General features: G+C 40.0%; 1 protein-coding gene across 1 annotated transcript in view; it reads left to right on the top strand.

Moving 5' to 3' along the window:
• The first annotated feature begins 2940 nt into the window (after nt 1–2940).
• Nucleotides 2941–16170, top strand: part of LOC109424429 (proton-coupled amino acid transporter-like protein pathetic) — a 48345-nt gene continuing 35115 nt past the window's right edge. The window contains exons 1-2 of the mRNA XM_019699533.3: nt 2941–3473; nt 14020–14161. Coding sequence (XP_019555078.3) covers nt 14088–14161 — 74 coding nt within the window. The 5' untranslated portion in view covers nt 2941–3473; nt 14020–14087. The remainder of the gene's footprint in view (nt 3474–14019; nt 14162–16170) is intronic.

Below are 16170 nucleotides of genomic sequence, written 5' to 3'. Positions count from 1 at the left end.
CAACAGCTGGGGAATGATTTTCACAAAATCCGGTCAATTTGTGTGCTTTGCGGACGACATGGACATTATTGCCAGAACATTTGGAACGGTGGCAGAGCTGTACACCCGCCTGAAACGCGAAGCAGCAAAGGTTGGACTGGTGGTGAATGCCTCAAAAACAAAGTACATGCTGGTAGGCGGAACCGAGCACGACCGGATCCGTCTGGGTAGTAGTGTTACGATAGACGGGGATACTTTCGAGGTGGTAGAGAATTCGTCTACCTCGGATCCTTACTGACGGCTGACAACAACGTGAGCCGTGAAATTCGAAGGCGGATCATCAGCGGAAGTCGGGCCTCCTACGGGCTCCAGAAGAAACTGCGGTCGAAAAAGATTCACCCACGCACCAAATGCACCATGTACAAAACGCCAATAAGACCGGTTGTCCTCTACCGACACGAGACATGGACCATGCTCGAGGAGGACCTGCAAGCACTCGAAGTTTTCGAGCAACGCGTGGTAAGGACGATCTTCGGCGATGTGCAGGAGAACGGTGTCTGGCGGAGAAGGATGAACCATGAGCTCGCTGCACTTTACGGCGAACCCAGCATCCAGAAGGTGGCCAAAGCCGGAAGGATACCGTGGGCAGGGCATGTTGCAAGAATGCCGGACAACAGCCCTGCAAAGCTGGTGTTTGCAACTGATCCGGTTGGCACATGAAGGCGTGGAGCGCAGAGAGCACGATGGACGGACCAGGTGGGGCGTGACCTGGCGAGCATTGGGCGCGACCGAGGATGGAGAGCGGCAGCCACAAACCGAGTTTTGTGGCGTACTATTGTTGATTATGTCTTGTCTTAATGATGTTGAACAAATAAATGTATGAAAGGTGGACACACAGGCTCAGTTCGAGCGGGTCCCGGTGGACGTGTAGGCCCCATGGCGAAGTGAACTTGCACCTGACACAATTCCTGTCGGGCCATGGGTGGTACTTGCACAGGTTTGGGCATGCAGATTCGCCCTCATGTCCGGAGTGTGCACATAGAGCGGAAACGGCGGAACAGGTGCTTTTCAAATGCCCGCGCTTCGCGGAGCAGAGGTCGAGCATATGGGAGGTATGCGGTAGGGATACTACTCCCAATAACATAGTAGAGGGGATGTGTACGGGGGTGGACGAGTGCAACGCCGTGTCAGCCACGGTATCCACAATCGTGCTTCACCTCCAGAGGAAATGGCGGGCCGACCAACACACATTGGTCGGGCTCCATACAAAGGGGCGGCCAAAACTATCAAAAAACGGAATTGATATTTTTAAACTTTTTTTCGCCTTATAACAAAGATAATGTATTGTAGTTTTATGATTCTTAATTAAAAGCATACCAGCTTTTGTATTTCAATGACATTTTCACTGCCAAAGTGGCCTAAGTCATAAAATTGAAAAATGAATTATTCGAAAAAAGTAAAATAATAATATTTTGAGAATGGAATATATGTTTTATGTAATCCAGCATATGAAAGCTTGTTATTGGACTGTTTCAATGCACATATGGTGCAAAATTAATATGTCACAAAACTTTTCAAATTTTCATATATTGTACCTTAGGAATTTTGGTAACTTTTAAGTTAAAAAACGGTTCGTGTCGTCACGTGTCGCCGCAATTTCGAATAGTACATCTTAAACATCATGCTTAGGGCTGCATAAGGTAGTGGCAGAATGAGGCTTTTCTACGGTGTTGCCAACCAACAGATTTCCTCATTCTATAAAAAAGGGCCTTTGCAGTCCCATGACTTGTGTCCTGGTTCCTGAAATAAACCCTGTTGTCGCAGGGCCGTGTCAAGCTCTTCCGCTTCGGTGACCTCGTCTATAGGTTCTTCACCTTCAGAGTCGCCTCTTGTGTGCGAGCTCTCACCTCTACCCCTTCGCCAAGGACCTCTTCCGTCAAAGTTTTGTAGGTGGCGCCCTTGCGCTCCTTATCGCGCTTCAGCTCCGGGATCATCACTCCCGTACCAGTACGTCTGATACTGCGAACGTCGGCACGCAGATCCACGAACTTGGCATCGCTTCACAACGCCTTCAAGACTTCTGAGTACTTAGATTATTCGGTCATGATGACGAACGCGGGGTCTCCAGTTAGCCTAGTGGTTAAGGCTATGGATCGCCAATCCGGAGACGGCGGGTTCGATTCCCGTTCCGGTCGGGGAAATTTTCTCGACTCCCTGGGCATAGTGTATCATTGTACTTGCCACACAATATACAAATTCATGCGATGGCAGGCAAAGGAAGCCCTTCAATTAATAACTGTGGAAGTGCTCAAAGAACACTAAGTTGAAGCGAGGCAGGCCAAGTCCCAGTGGGGACGTCGAGCCATAAAGAAGAAGAAGAAGACGAACGCGTCGCCTTTCTCGCGTTTGGCACCTACTCTTTTATGCGTTGGTTTGACGTTCCTGGCTTCCTGCATTTGAAGCTTTATTTTCTTCTTCTTCCGCTCGAGCTTCGTCCAAGGCGTGTCCATGGCATGGGGCCGACTCGAATGAACTCCTACATTCAGCAGAGGACACTCTGACCAGTCTGACCGGTAAGGTAAGTAAAGATTTCCTAGAGCATTCTCAAGTCAGCAGAATGTTCTCAAGAGATTTACTTAGAAACACACCCAAGAATTTGTTGTTCAGGAAATGTACCAGGAATTCCACTATTCCTGCTAAGTGTACATGAAGAACTTTTTATTATCTCTGGCTAAATATGGAAAATCCCTCACCACATCCCGGAATACCGACAAATACTTGAAGTTGGTTATTCGTCCTATAATAGCAACGACGGTTACCAGCTATCTGTTTGCCTCGCTAAGACGTCAATTGATGAATACCCCTATCATTATCGCCCAAAAGACCACGCTTCAAGATTAGCGCTGTGCCGGGACATTCTCATAGATTGTCGAATCGGCATTATTTATGCGATGCCATTCATTCGCTACTAGCCGGGTACCTGTTGCTACTAACTATCTATCTACTCCATCCATTCCTCCATTACTCCCATTGAAAGCGGTTCGGCACGAGGGGGAACCGACGGAACGCGATACCGTCCGTCGTCGTCGATACCGATAAAGTCAACAGCGTGCTCGCACTACTCCTCAACCGTCGCGATCTCGCTCACTGAATTGCACTTGGGAAGCCGCACCGCGCTGCGCCGCCGGTCGCCTCTCGCACGCACCGGTTCCCTCTTACGCGAGAGGAAACAGCCAACCTACCGTATCTACACACCTGATGACGATGATGATGGAAGGCATTCGGTCGGTTTGGTATACCTAGGGTCGCTTTTTGATATGGTCAGCGATTGACAAAATTTTCGCTCAGTCGTTCGCGGAATCTTGTCGTGTGCGGTACGGTTGAGTTCCTTTCCGGTTGTTGTTGACGAGACGAGTAGAACCCGCGAACTACTCCCCTCCGTTGGACAGGTGGAAACGTGGTCTTCCTGAAGTGGATACCTTTCTCTAAATAAGGTGAACTGACATGGATCTAGCCTAGCGAATTTAATAATGCGGCGGCGGAACTGAGAACAACAATCGTGCTGATTAATTGAATGTGTTAACGATTTTTTTTATTGAACTGAGTGTTGATCGTGGAAGTGTAACAATCAAAGTTATATCTTTTATCGTGAATCGCAGTTATTACAGTGTATCGAAAAATTGTTCATGCTGTTATTTTGGGGGTTGCTTATTATTGGTTCTTTGGATCTACTTGAGGTTCATTAGCAAGGTTTTGAGTACAAACGGACTGTGAACGTGAAATTTGAAGAATTGCTTGTTTAGGTTCATTGTTTCTGCTTCCACAATTATTATTAAGGGCGGACGGGACGGTCGAGAAAATATCCGCCATTGCTCTGTTGCTACTAAGATGGTAATCTCAGATTCTACTTCATATTTTGCAACAAAAACCTATCATTGTGTATGCTCACTTGGAGTGCATATGCTGATTGTTTTTCAGCATCTTCAGTGCGATAGAACTCGAGATTACCATCTTCAAAATCGCGAGGCAAATTGTTAGAAAGAGAGGCAAGATAGGAAAAATAACACGGCGTCCCGTTTCACCTTAAGTAAAAGTCCAGCAAAAAGTTTTTCAATGGCAACGATATAGCAATATTAAACCCAGTTAGAACATTGTATTGAAGTTTACATAAATTTTTTCACAGGTTGATTTTGTTGCAAAATTACTGGAGTCAGCAAATTTTGTAAGGAAATACCTGAATCTAAATCAAATCTTTCAAAATTGAGGATTTTTTTCGTTACTTTATTGTGAATCCTAGAAAAATTCTGAATGAATCTCTGAATAATTGAAGAATTCATAGTGGGAATACTGGTTTCTTGGAAGAGTTGCCGGAAAACTTCATGGAGATATTTTTTTTTTTTGGAAATTCTTGAGGATAGTTTTGGCTTAATTTGTTGCATAATTTTAAGGTATTCTTCATTTTCTATTAACCCGTATCGAGTCATCTGCAACGAACTCCGAAGAAAACTCCCCAAATCGAATCATCATGTTAAAGATTATTTTAGAATATCCTCCCTGTGTTCCTCCAGAAGTGCCACAAAGAATTCATTTACGATATCTGGCATCGATTACTTCACCAATTCCTCCATGATTTTTCATAAATCTTTTCAAATATTGTTTGAGAAATTCGATCAGGGATTACTTTGGAAATTCTTCTGAATATTATTTATTCAGAAATTTATCTGGACATCTGTTTGGAGATTCCTTTCTACCAAAAATATCATCAATAATTCTTCTTAAAAATCTCTAAAAATTGTTTTTTTCGGAAATTTGTCCGAGTGTTCGGCTAAAAATTCTCTAACGATTTTTTTCAAAAAATCTCCCATTAATTCAGTGATTTTCTTCAAGGATTTGTTTTGTATTCTACAAATTCCACAACAAATTCTTTCAAAGTATCTTGCATGGTTTACTTCTGAAGTTCTTTAAATTTTTCAACAAAAATGCATGAATTTGAGAAAAATTCCTCCAGGGATTTTTTTTTTCAAAAAATTCGATGAGAGATTTCTTTAGAAATTTATTCAGAATTTTGTATGAGTTCCTGCAGGAATCCCTCCAGGGATTTCTTTAGAAGATCCTTCAGAAATTTTCCCTATTTTTTCAGGACTTTCCCAGGTTTTATTTTTTGGAAAAATTCCTCGGAATTTCTATTAAGTATTCAAGCATTCTCTCAAACGATCGTCCAAGGATTTATTTCAAAAATTTCTCCGGAATTTGCTTTAGAAATTGCTTCAGGGTTTTTTTTTAATCTTTAAATTACTGTCAGAAAAACTTCCTGGCATTTCTGTAAAAATACCTTCAGGTACTTTTCAAAAAAAAGTATGATATCCATTCAGAAATTTTCCTGTGAAAAAACTTCCACAGATTTTTCGATAATTCTTTCATGGACCCTTGCTGAAATTCATCCTGGGATTCATTTAAAAAATCGTTCCAGAATGGATCATTAAAATAACTGAAACGGCCGCTATGGACTGAACAGATAGCACCACCGTAGCCCTGTATGTTTGACATAACTCGACGAGAGATGAACCAGCCAAGGGCTGAAAGTCTCAATAATAGAGGCAAATCAATCAATCAATCAAATCAAGAACTCGACAGCTGTCATAATGTTAAAGCCCATATATAGTGGCTCTTTTGTTTTGATGCGGCAACTGCCAGAAAAGTTTACTTCAGTGATCCATTCCTGAAAAAATCTTCTAGGGATTCTTAAAAAAATGTTTCAAGAACTTCTTTGGAAACTTCTCGTAGATGTGCTTTAAATAGTCATTCTAAAAGAAATTCTATTAGAAATTCTTTCACAAAATCTTTTATTTTTTATTCTTCAATCACTTAACCTAATTTACAGCTCTATTGTCCACTAGGGCACTGCGTTAGCGATTCCAATTGGAAGCTGTACTTACACCGATAAAAAAATCTACTCAATGACTGAGTTGGCCTTACTCAGAAATCGAAAAATCCTTTGTTTTCCCACTCAGTTTCGGCTAAAAGTGGGACAACCCATTGGCAATGGGTTGTCCCACTTTTAACGGAAACTGAGTAAGAAAACAAATGATTTTTCGATTTCTGAGTAAGACCAACTCAGCCACTGAGCAGAAATTTTTCCCTATGTACAATTTGTACAGCGCCTAAATGTATTCTATTCTAATTCTGCTATATTCAACTGGTTTCCGTTGCGCTGCTTTCACTTTCTACCCTATCATGGTAGAATGATGAGCACGAGGAAGCTGATGTGTGGCTGTCGGTTGTTGCTGTTTCCAGTCCGATTGGGAGTCCATTATGAGTTGCTGGTTCGCCGATGTCCAAGTATCCGGGTTCGTTTGAGCCATGGGGCTCAAGAAAGGGTCAGCGTCAGCTGCTCTCAGCGGGAAAGAGCAACTGACGAAAGTGCCGGGACAGGGATCGAACCCATGATCATCTGCTTATGAAGCAAACGTGTTGCCACTACGCCACGGGCCCCGGCATTCGCAAAATCTTCCAGGGATTCCTTTAAGGTGAAACTTCAACAAATCCCATTGCAATTTCGCATATAAACTTTAGAGGCACAAATCTGACGAACGAAGCATCGAACCAAACCCCACTTGTTTATCTTGGCTTTGCTCACTTCCCAAGCAACACACATGTTATAATAGAGTTACGACAGCGCAAGTTTTGGTTGTATAGAAGTTTATTTTACGTAATTCTAACATTGTGTTGAAATAACGTAAAATAAACTTCTATACAACCAAAACTTGCGCTGTCGTAACTTTTATATAACATGTGTGTTACTTGGGTTGCAAAAAGAGGCAGCTTTTCCAAATCAAGCACATTTGTTTACCAATTTTTAAGATTTGTGCTCTTGAAAACGTGAGTAGGGGTCCAAGTCGGCCATTGTGGCAGCCATTTTGGTATTCTTTGAAGTTTCTCCTTAAACTTTAAAATGTCCTCCAAAACTTCTCCAAGAACTTCTTAAGTCTTGCACGAATAGCTTGCAAAAATGTTACATAAATTCCATTACAAAATACTTCAAGAATTCCTTCTAATAAATCTTGCATAGATTGTTCCAGAAATTCTAATCTAAGAATTTATTCATATTGTTTTATAGAGATTCCTAGAAAGCCTTTCATAAATTTTCTCAAAAATACTCTATGGATTTATTTTTCAGAAAATGATTCACGATACATTAGGAATAAGAAATTTAGAACTCCTTCAAAATTTTCTCAGAGGCTTTCTAAAGAATTTTCTCCAAGGATTGCTGTAGAAATTCTACAAGGGAAATTTCCAAAATTTCTTCACATTCCTTTCAATATTCCTTCAAGACATTTCTCTGCCAAAAATTGCTTCAAGGATTCTTAAGAATGCCTCAAGAGTCTAAGTATCTCAAGAGTTTTCGTAAGGTATGACAACAGGGGTTTCCAGGTGTTTCTTCAGATATTCGACCATCCATCCGTCCAGAGAAAATTCATCTATGGGTTCTTAAAACATGCTTTTTTCAGAAATTGTTCCAGGAATAGGGTGACGTTGGGTATTACCGGCAGGTTTGTTCTCTTCGTCATGGGGGGTTTTTGTGGGCCGAATTGCCTAAAATTTTGGCATATAATTCAGCTTGGATGGGCCAACTCTGAGACCTACAAGTTTCAAAAAATCCCCCATGACGAAGAGAACAAAACTGCCGAGAATGCGTACAGTTGTGTTCAAAATAATAGCAGTGGCTGATCAAAAATTAAAAAAGTAGAAAAATCAAAACAAATGCAAAACTTTGGGATTCTTTTTTTTGCCATTCTTTATTAAAACTTCTAACAAATTAGTACACATATTTTGTTTGAGCGAATTCATATATTTATTCTTTAAATTAAAAAAAACATACAAAAGTCTGTGTTCAAAAAATTAGCAGTATTCGAGCTCATTGTAATAAACATGATTGAAAATGATTATTTCTCATTAAAAGTTTTTGCGTCTTTTGTACTTGTTTTAGTACTTTGTAGCATAGCCTTTATTCTTGATAACAGCAGCACAGCGTTTCGGCATTGAGTCCACAAGCGCTTGACACCTTGAGACAGGAATTGAAGCCCACGAAGTGCGAACTACACTCCATAGGTCGTTCGCATTTTTCGGGTTTGCTTCAGAAACAGCGTATTTCACATCTGCCCACAGGTTCTCAATTGGATTGAGATCGGGAGATTGTGCCGGCCACTCCATAACCTCAATTTTCTTCTCAGTGAATCATGCCTTTGCACGTTTACTCATGTGCTTCGGGTCATTTTCTTGCTGAAACACTCATTTCAGCGGCATCTCTTCCTCGGCATACGGTAGCATAACTTCATTGAGTATTTTTATGTACTCATGCTGATCCATGATTCCTGGTATCCGGTAAATCGGCCCCACACCATTGCATTGTAGGAGAAACAACCCCACACCATGATTTTCGCTCCACCATGCTTCACCGTCTTCACTGTATACTTTGGTTGGTATTCTGCGCAAGGTGGACGTCTTACATACAGACGACGACCTTTTGATCCAAACAACACTATTTTGGATTCATCAGTCCACAGAACATTTCGCCATTTTTCTTTTGGCCAATCGCCGTGTGACTTGGCAAACTTCAAACGATTTGAGACATGGCGTTTCGTCAACAATGGTACCTTCCGCGGGCTATGTGCGAGCAACTTAGCTTCAATCAATCGACGCCTAACTGTAACCGTACTCACAGGTAGCTCCAGCTCTTCTTTGACTTTGTTTGACGTTATGGTTGGGTCCATTCGCACCAGTCGCGCAATCTTTCGGTCGATTCTTTGGGAAGTTTTCCGTTTCCGGCCGCGAGTTTCTGCTTTTGACCTCCATTTCAAGGCATTTCGAATCATTTTGGCTGAACATACCACTGATTCTTGCACTTCTCTGTATGATTTCCATCCTTTATTAGCATTTTGATCAAACTTCGCTGTTCCTCGGAACAATGCTTACCGCGACCCATTTTTCTGTAATGGATTTAAACCAAATTACTTATTTTTCTACTACTTCTTATTCGATTACTTACGAATCGAATATATGCTCAAACTTCCGCAAAAACATGGCAACAAAATTTCCGAGATAACTTTTTCTACTGCTATTATTTTGATCGGCCAAAGATGGACGCACGAACAAGTTTGGCTAGATATGTAAACATAAAGAGAACAAACGACAACAAAAGTGGTATGCTTCGGATGGAAGATGGCACTACTACAAATACACATAATCAGTTGGGGAGATGTGGAAGCAATACCATGAGAAATGTGTGACACTGTCATGAGTGATACCTCCTCCTCCTCTTCTTGGCGTAACGTCCTCACTGGGACAAAGCCTGCTTCTCAGCTTAGTGTTCTATGAGCACTTCCACAGTTATTAACTGAGAGCTTTCTCTGCCAATGACCATTTTGCATGTGTATATCGTGTGGCAGGCACGAAGATACTCTATGCCCAAGGAAGTCAAGGAAATTTCCTTTACGAAAAGATCCTGGACCGACCGGGAATCGAACCCGTCACCCTCAGCATGGTCATGCTGAATACCCGTGCGTTTACCGCCTCGGCTATATGGGCCCTCATGAGTGATACAGCACTGCTATTTTTTTGAACACAGCTGTAAGTTCCCCTATATAGAATTTTCTTTTTGTAAGTTTATGGAACTAAACTTTCATGAACTTTACATGATTCGGAAGCTAAATGATAACAGATTTCGAAATACCATTCATGATCAGAAACAGATGCAATGAAAATTGTTAGATTGAACATTCGATGAGGTTGGTCAAGTCGATCAATGTTATCTCGCTGATCAATGATACCCCGTTTTACGGTACCTTATTCGATCAATTTCAAGAGTTATGTGTCATTTTTTGTGAATAGCTCCTTTTAATAGTTTTTACGTTATATGAGTTTTTTCTCCAGTTAGCCTAGTGGTTAAGGCTATGGATCGCCAATCCGGAAACGGCGGGTTCGATTCCCGTTCCGGTTGAGAAAATTTTCTCGACTTCCTGGGCAAAGTGTATCATTGTACTTGCCTCACAATATACAAATTCATGCAATTGCAGGCAAAGAAAGCCCTTCAATTAAAAACTGTGGAAGTGCTCAAAGAACACTAAGTTGAAGTGAGGCTGACCATGTCCCAGTGGGGCTCTACAGCCATAAAGAAGAGTTTCTTTTTCATGGATTTTTGGAAATTTACGTGTGAAAATCCCAAGAACGATATCCTGGTAGAATTCTTGAAGAAATCCCTGGAATTTCAGAGGAATTTCTGGAGTGATTCGAGGACTCCTCCAAAACTTATTGCTAGAATTTTTCATGCAATTACAGCTGAGAATTCCACAAAAATTCTGCTGTGATTTCGCTAGATGTTTCTTCAAAATTTCATGCGGGTTTTCTACGAGGATTCCTTCAGAAATTTTCCTTAGAATTTATTCAAGCTGGAAAACCACTTGAGCATTCTTCAGGAATTCTTGCTCCACAAATGCTGCTGGGAAAGTCATTCTGGGATTCCTCAAGCAGTTCCTGCTGGGAGTCCTCCAGGAATACATGGAGTACTCCTAAGAGCAATCACTGGAGAAATCCCAGCTAAAATTGTTTGAGAAATTCCAGTAACAACTCTTGAAGAAATCTAAGCAGAAACTTCTGCTGGCATTTCAAAAAAAATTGATAAGGGAATTCTTGGAGAAACTCTGGAGAAACATGCTCTTGAGTGGTGTGTTGCTTCTGTCTCGTCGCGAGCGAACGAATTCCGAACAAAGTCGATAAAAACCGAGCGAGGAAGAGAGGAACAAAAAAAACAAATAACGATGATTTTGGGTGGAGGAGTGTGTTTTGAGCATCGAGATTGTTTTTGTATGAGAATAGAACTCGAGAGTGCTTTAAAGTATGAGTGTATAAATGTTGAACGAACTCCTCGCTGTGCAACAAGCTCGCGCTCGCAGCTGTTCAGGATTTGCGTCGTGATTTCTGAGTTTTATTTTCCCTCCTCAAAAAGTTTTCGATATCGCTTTCTCATTTCCTCGCGAGGGAGTTTCTGTCAAGCTAGCAGGAACTTGTGGAGGAATTCCAAGAGGATTTCTCCAAAAGCATTTCCCTGCGGATTTCTCTAAGAGTTCCTTCAGAAATATCTCTAGGATATCGTCTAGGAATGCCTACTAGGATTCCCACAGAAGTTCCTTCTGTGATTTCTACAGTGATTTTTCAAAAGATGCCTTCACAAATTTCTCTTGAAATCTCCTGAAAAATCCCTCTGGGATAACCTCTAGAAATTCTTGCTGGGATTGCTCCAATTATTCATGAAGAGGCAATACAATACCTGCTGCTCCTCCAAAAATTCACACAGAGATTTTTTCTAGTGATTCCTTTCAAATTCCTTTAGGAATTCTTCTAGAAATTCGTCTTCGTATTCTTGGAATGTTGCTGGGATTTTCCACGAATTCGAACCGTTTAAGTTTTACTGCGTTTTCTCAAGCAATGCATGCTGGAAATATTCCAGGAATTTCTGGATGACTCCCAAGAGGAACTGTAGAAACATCGTCAGCCGGAAATGCTTGAGAAATCCGGGTTGGTGTTCCTGAAGGCATCCCAGCAAGATTTTCTGAAAGTATTCCGAGAGGAATCCTTGCGGAAATTCCTAAAAGAATCGTCGGAGCAATTCTTGGAAAAATCCTTGGAGAAAGCCACGGAGGAATCCCCGTAGAAATTTCTAGCAGAAGTCCATCAGGTATACCTGGAGAAATTCCAAGAGGATTTCTCAAAAGATTTTTCCAGCAATTACTCTTGAAATTCCTCTAGGAATGCATACTGGGGTTCCTTCGAACATTCCTCCTAGAATTCCACCAGGAGTTCCTCATGGGATTCCTCAAACCATAAGTTCTTCCATAAATTTTCTATTATGATTCATTCAGAGATTTATTCAAGGATTTTTTCTTTAAATATATCCAGTAATTACTGCTAAAATTTCTTCAGAAATTCCTACACGCTAAGAAAAAGTTGCTCAGAAATGTGTAATATTCACACAAATCTGAACTAAAATGATACAAAATGAGTAAATCGCATTTAACAAAACATTTCTAGATAAATATTTAAAAAGAATCCCGCTTCAGTTCAGTTCCTCCACAAATGCCTGATGTGGTTCGACTAAAAATGTCTCACTGGATTCATATAGGATGACTTTGTATAATATCGCCAGGTTTGTTCTCTTAGTCATGGGGTGTACTCGTCGGTCAAATTACCTGAAAGTATTAAAAGAATTCCTGGAGGATTTCCAGCAAAACTTCCTGATGAATTGTACCAGAAGTTTCTGAATAAATCCCAGCTACATTCCCGGATCTCAGCGAGAACTCCTAATGGAATCACCATTGCATTTCCAACAGAAACTACTGGAAAAATTCTAAGAACATTTATTATAAATTACGTGTAGAAATCTCTGAAAGAATCGCAACAACAATCTTTGCTGTGTAACTGCATAAAGTATTCCAACAATAATATTTGCAGGAATTATAGATTCCAACCATGATTTTCAGATCCCTTCAGGAATTTCTCCAAACAAAACTTTTTGAGATTTCTTTCTTGTGACACAGGCTCTGCTCCACTTGAAGCGATATTCCAGTAAAAAGACAAAAAAAAACAAAAGTAGGTGTATCTCATCATAAAGAACAATTCAGGCCAAACATTTCAATAGGTCCTATCTGCATTTGAGAGGCTCTCTTTGTTCACTTTCTCTTTCTATTATTGCAAAGTAATGGTACACTTTTCAACTATTTTTGCAGTACAAATCAAAAGACGAATGTTTTGACCATCGTTCAATGCAAGGAGACAATCATAATACAAATAAACAGCTGAGATATTAGCGAAAGAGAGGGAAACCAAAGAGAGCCTCTCTTCTGCAGATTGGACCTTTAGACATGTTTGGCCTGAATTTTGCCAAAAATTTCAAGGAAAAATTACACTGAAAAAAGTATGGTAAGGGGTCATCCACAAAAAATACAAATAACTTTTAAAATTGATCAAAAGAAGTAATTGTTTAAATGGCAGACTTTCCAATATTTTTTTCTGAAACTTTGATGAAGATACCAATATTCTATCGTCATTTATTCAAAAAGTGAAGTTCTATGGTACTTTTAGGTGTATTAATCACAAAAGTGAAAATTACTAATTATAGATTTCTTTTTTTTTAATGTGTATTAACCCTTATGTGGCCGACAGGGTACCCGGGTACCCAGCGCCCATTTGAAAAGCACGGTGTAGAAAAAAGCAAAAAAAATGTCGGACACATTACGGTTAAAGAGATTTTTAGCCCTAGGCTAGTTCATCTCGGGACCCACGCTTTACTTCCCTTCCTAAGGAAGAACTCACATTAAGCGAGTTTGTAGGGAGTGGGATTCGGTCCCATGTTCTCGGCGTGATAGTCAAGTGTTCTAACCATCACACCAGGTCCGCTCCACTATAGAATTTTAAACAATAAAGAATAAATCATATATTTGAGAAAAATCAGTTTTGTAGCAGAAGTTTAGTCTCCATATCAAACTGCTTGACATTTTAGTGGTTTCCGATCAGTTTTATTGATGCTGTTCATAATTATAGCAAAATTTCTGAATTGATTATAAAAAATACAATAACTCTTCAATAAGAAAATAAACTTTATTATAATTTGGAGAACACATTCTCTGCTAACAAAATTTACGCTGTGTACAGACAATTTTCGGTACACTGTACGTATATGCCGGATATCGGCTTGATTGATTTTTGACAGGCTACCGTTGCGATAAAGTGATCCAATTTTGCTTCGCTGTTTTTTTCGCTACCGGTTATTTATACCGATCAACTCCAATGTTTGTCATTGAACTCGGGAAGATTTTTTTTTTCAAAAGTTTACCTTCAAGAAAAAGTGATAGCAGAACACACGTTACGTTACATCTTCATCACATCGCACCAGATGTTTGTCTCAGTTTATTTTCTCACCGCCAATCAGTGTAGTTCAACGAGGTGCTAACAAGTGTTCAAACTTCTTGCATCTCTATACCCTTGCAGACACGGGCACGGCAATCACACAAGAAGAGAGAAGATAAGCAACAAAGCTAACAAGACACGGCTTCAAAATGACTGACGAAAAAGTTAAACCACATCCTGATCCGGTGGCGCCGCAGTTCGTGGCCAGCGACTTCAATTCAACGTAAGTAGAACAATGCATCGATCATTATGTAGGGTAAAAACTTACTTCGGCATTTGCGCTAATTCTCGTCACATCAGACGGGAAATAGTTATTTATTACAGATACATATTCCTATTAACCTTTGCCAATGCCTCATTAGATATTAGATATTAGAGATTAAAAGCAAAAATAGGTCGACTATTGATAATCAGACTCTATAGCACTGGAAATTTCACGTTTCAATTCAACTCCACAAAAAAAGCAAAAGCTTCTCAATTAATAAAAAAATGCTATTTCCTGTCGATAAAATGTAAACAAACTAGGTAGTCTTCTTCGTCCAAGGGAGGATGCAAGCAAATGTTTGCGTAGATATCTCAATTTAAAAGCTTTTGCTCAATAGAACTATGAAAACATGATTTGATTTGGATTGATTTTTGACCATCCTACACTATGGTACTGTCACGTAGAAGGTGTAACGCAAATTGGATAGATAAATATATTGCGACCGAAATACAAATACAACCAAGTCCCCCCAGCTGAACATCTTTAATCAATAAAGTTCCCTTCCACATTTTTTTTTTATTTTTAATCCAGAAACTAGCAAAAGTGATTAAATATGAAAGTTAAGCCGTTTTATTTACCTCAGTTTTTCAAAATCAAAAATGAATATACCTACACTGAAAGACGGCTTGCGGTTGAAATTACTATTCTGGGGGTCAAATTAAATACGCAACGCCACTAAATTTGTGCAGACTGATTTTCGTTTCATCTCAACAGATTAATGTTTTCAATTTTACAATGGACCCGATTTACAATTAAAAAAAAGTTTCTGTTGGCATATGAAAGGAAACAAAACGCACACAAAAGGCGTTTGTGGATCGATGATTTCGTTTTGCCATGGTAAATTTGAAAACATTTTTATGATGGTCATTACCGCAAGCCGGCTTTCAGTGTAGTTTGTTTCGAAAACATTGGACAATGCGGTGCATTTATAATTCAAGACCTTTAATATGCCCTTCTTGAGCAAGGTACGAAAAAATTGACATAATTTAAAAGGTGTGATTAATGTGGACAAATATTGAAAACCACTAAGTTGCACGGAACATCAGACCTGAAACAAAAAAGAAATCCCTGAAAAAAGGCCAATCCCACGTGGAAACGTTAAATAAGTAATAAAAATCTTTTGTATGCACAAATACTGTACTTTGCGTATAAAATATGCAGTTGAAATCTGATATGAAAATTTCAAAATGTTGTTTTGAATATATTTAATAGAAAAAATATAGTAAAATTCATTAGTTAAGGAATTAGATCCATACACGTTTAGCTCGGTCGTTATGTAATTTTCCATTCTACCAACTGAGGTGAAGAAGGCCCCACCATGAATTTATATGAATGGTAAAAATGTGCTTTATCAAAATAACGTGTTCTATAACATAAACACAACATAATCTTGTAATGAATTTATACCCACAGGAAATCATACAAGCTAGGGTAAGAAGGTGCAAGGTGCTCGAATGAGACAAAACTTTTACAATCGGGTACCATTTTAAACACTGTCATACATACATACATTTGTGTGCTTGTAGTTCATCGATTGGTTTTCGGCGAGAAATTAAAAACTTATTTGCCAGACTGTCCGGACTATTAAAACAATAATAACATCATACATACATTTATTTACACAATAACACATTTAAGATAAGACATAATCAACAGCAGTACGCCACAATACTCGGTTTGTGGCTGCCACTCTCCACTCTCAGTGACGCCCAATGTTCACCAAGTCACGCTCCACCTGGTTCGCCCATCGTGCTCTCGGGCTCCTTGATTCTTGTGCCCACCGGATCAGTCGCGAACACCAACTTTACAGGGTTGTTGTCCGGCATTCTTGCAACATGCCCTACCTACTGTATCCTTCCGGCTTTGACCACCTTCTGGCTGCTGGGTTCGCCGTGAAGTGCAGCGAGCTCGTGGTTCATCCTTCTCCGCCACACAACATTCTCCTGCACACCGCCGAAGATCGTCCT

The sequence above is a fragment of the Aedes albopictus genome, chromosome 3, assembly GCF_035046485.1.
Source record: "Aedes albopictus strain Foshan chromosome 3, AalbF5, whole genome shotgun sequence".
In the NCBI taxonomy this organism is placed as follows: domain Eukaryota; kingdom Metazoa; phylum Arthropoda; class Insecta; order Diptera; family Culicidae; genus Aedes; species Aedes albopictus.
The sequence above is the reverse complement of the archived record's forward strand: the minus strand, read 5'-3'. Positions and strand labels throughout refer to the sequence as shown.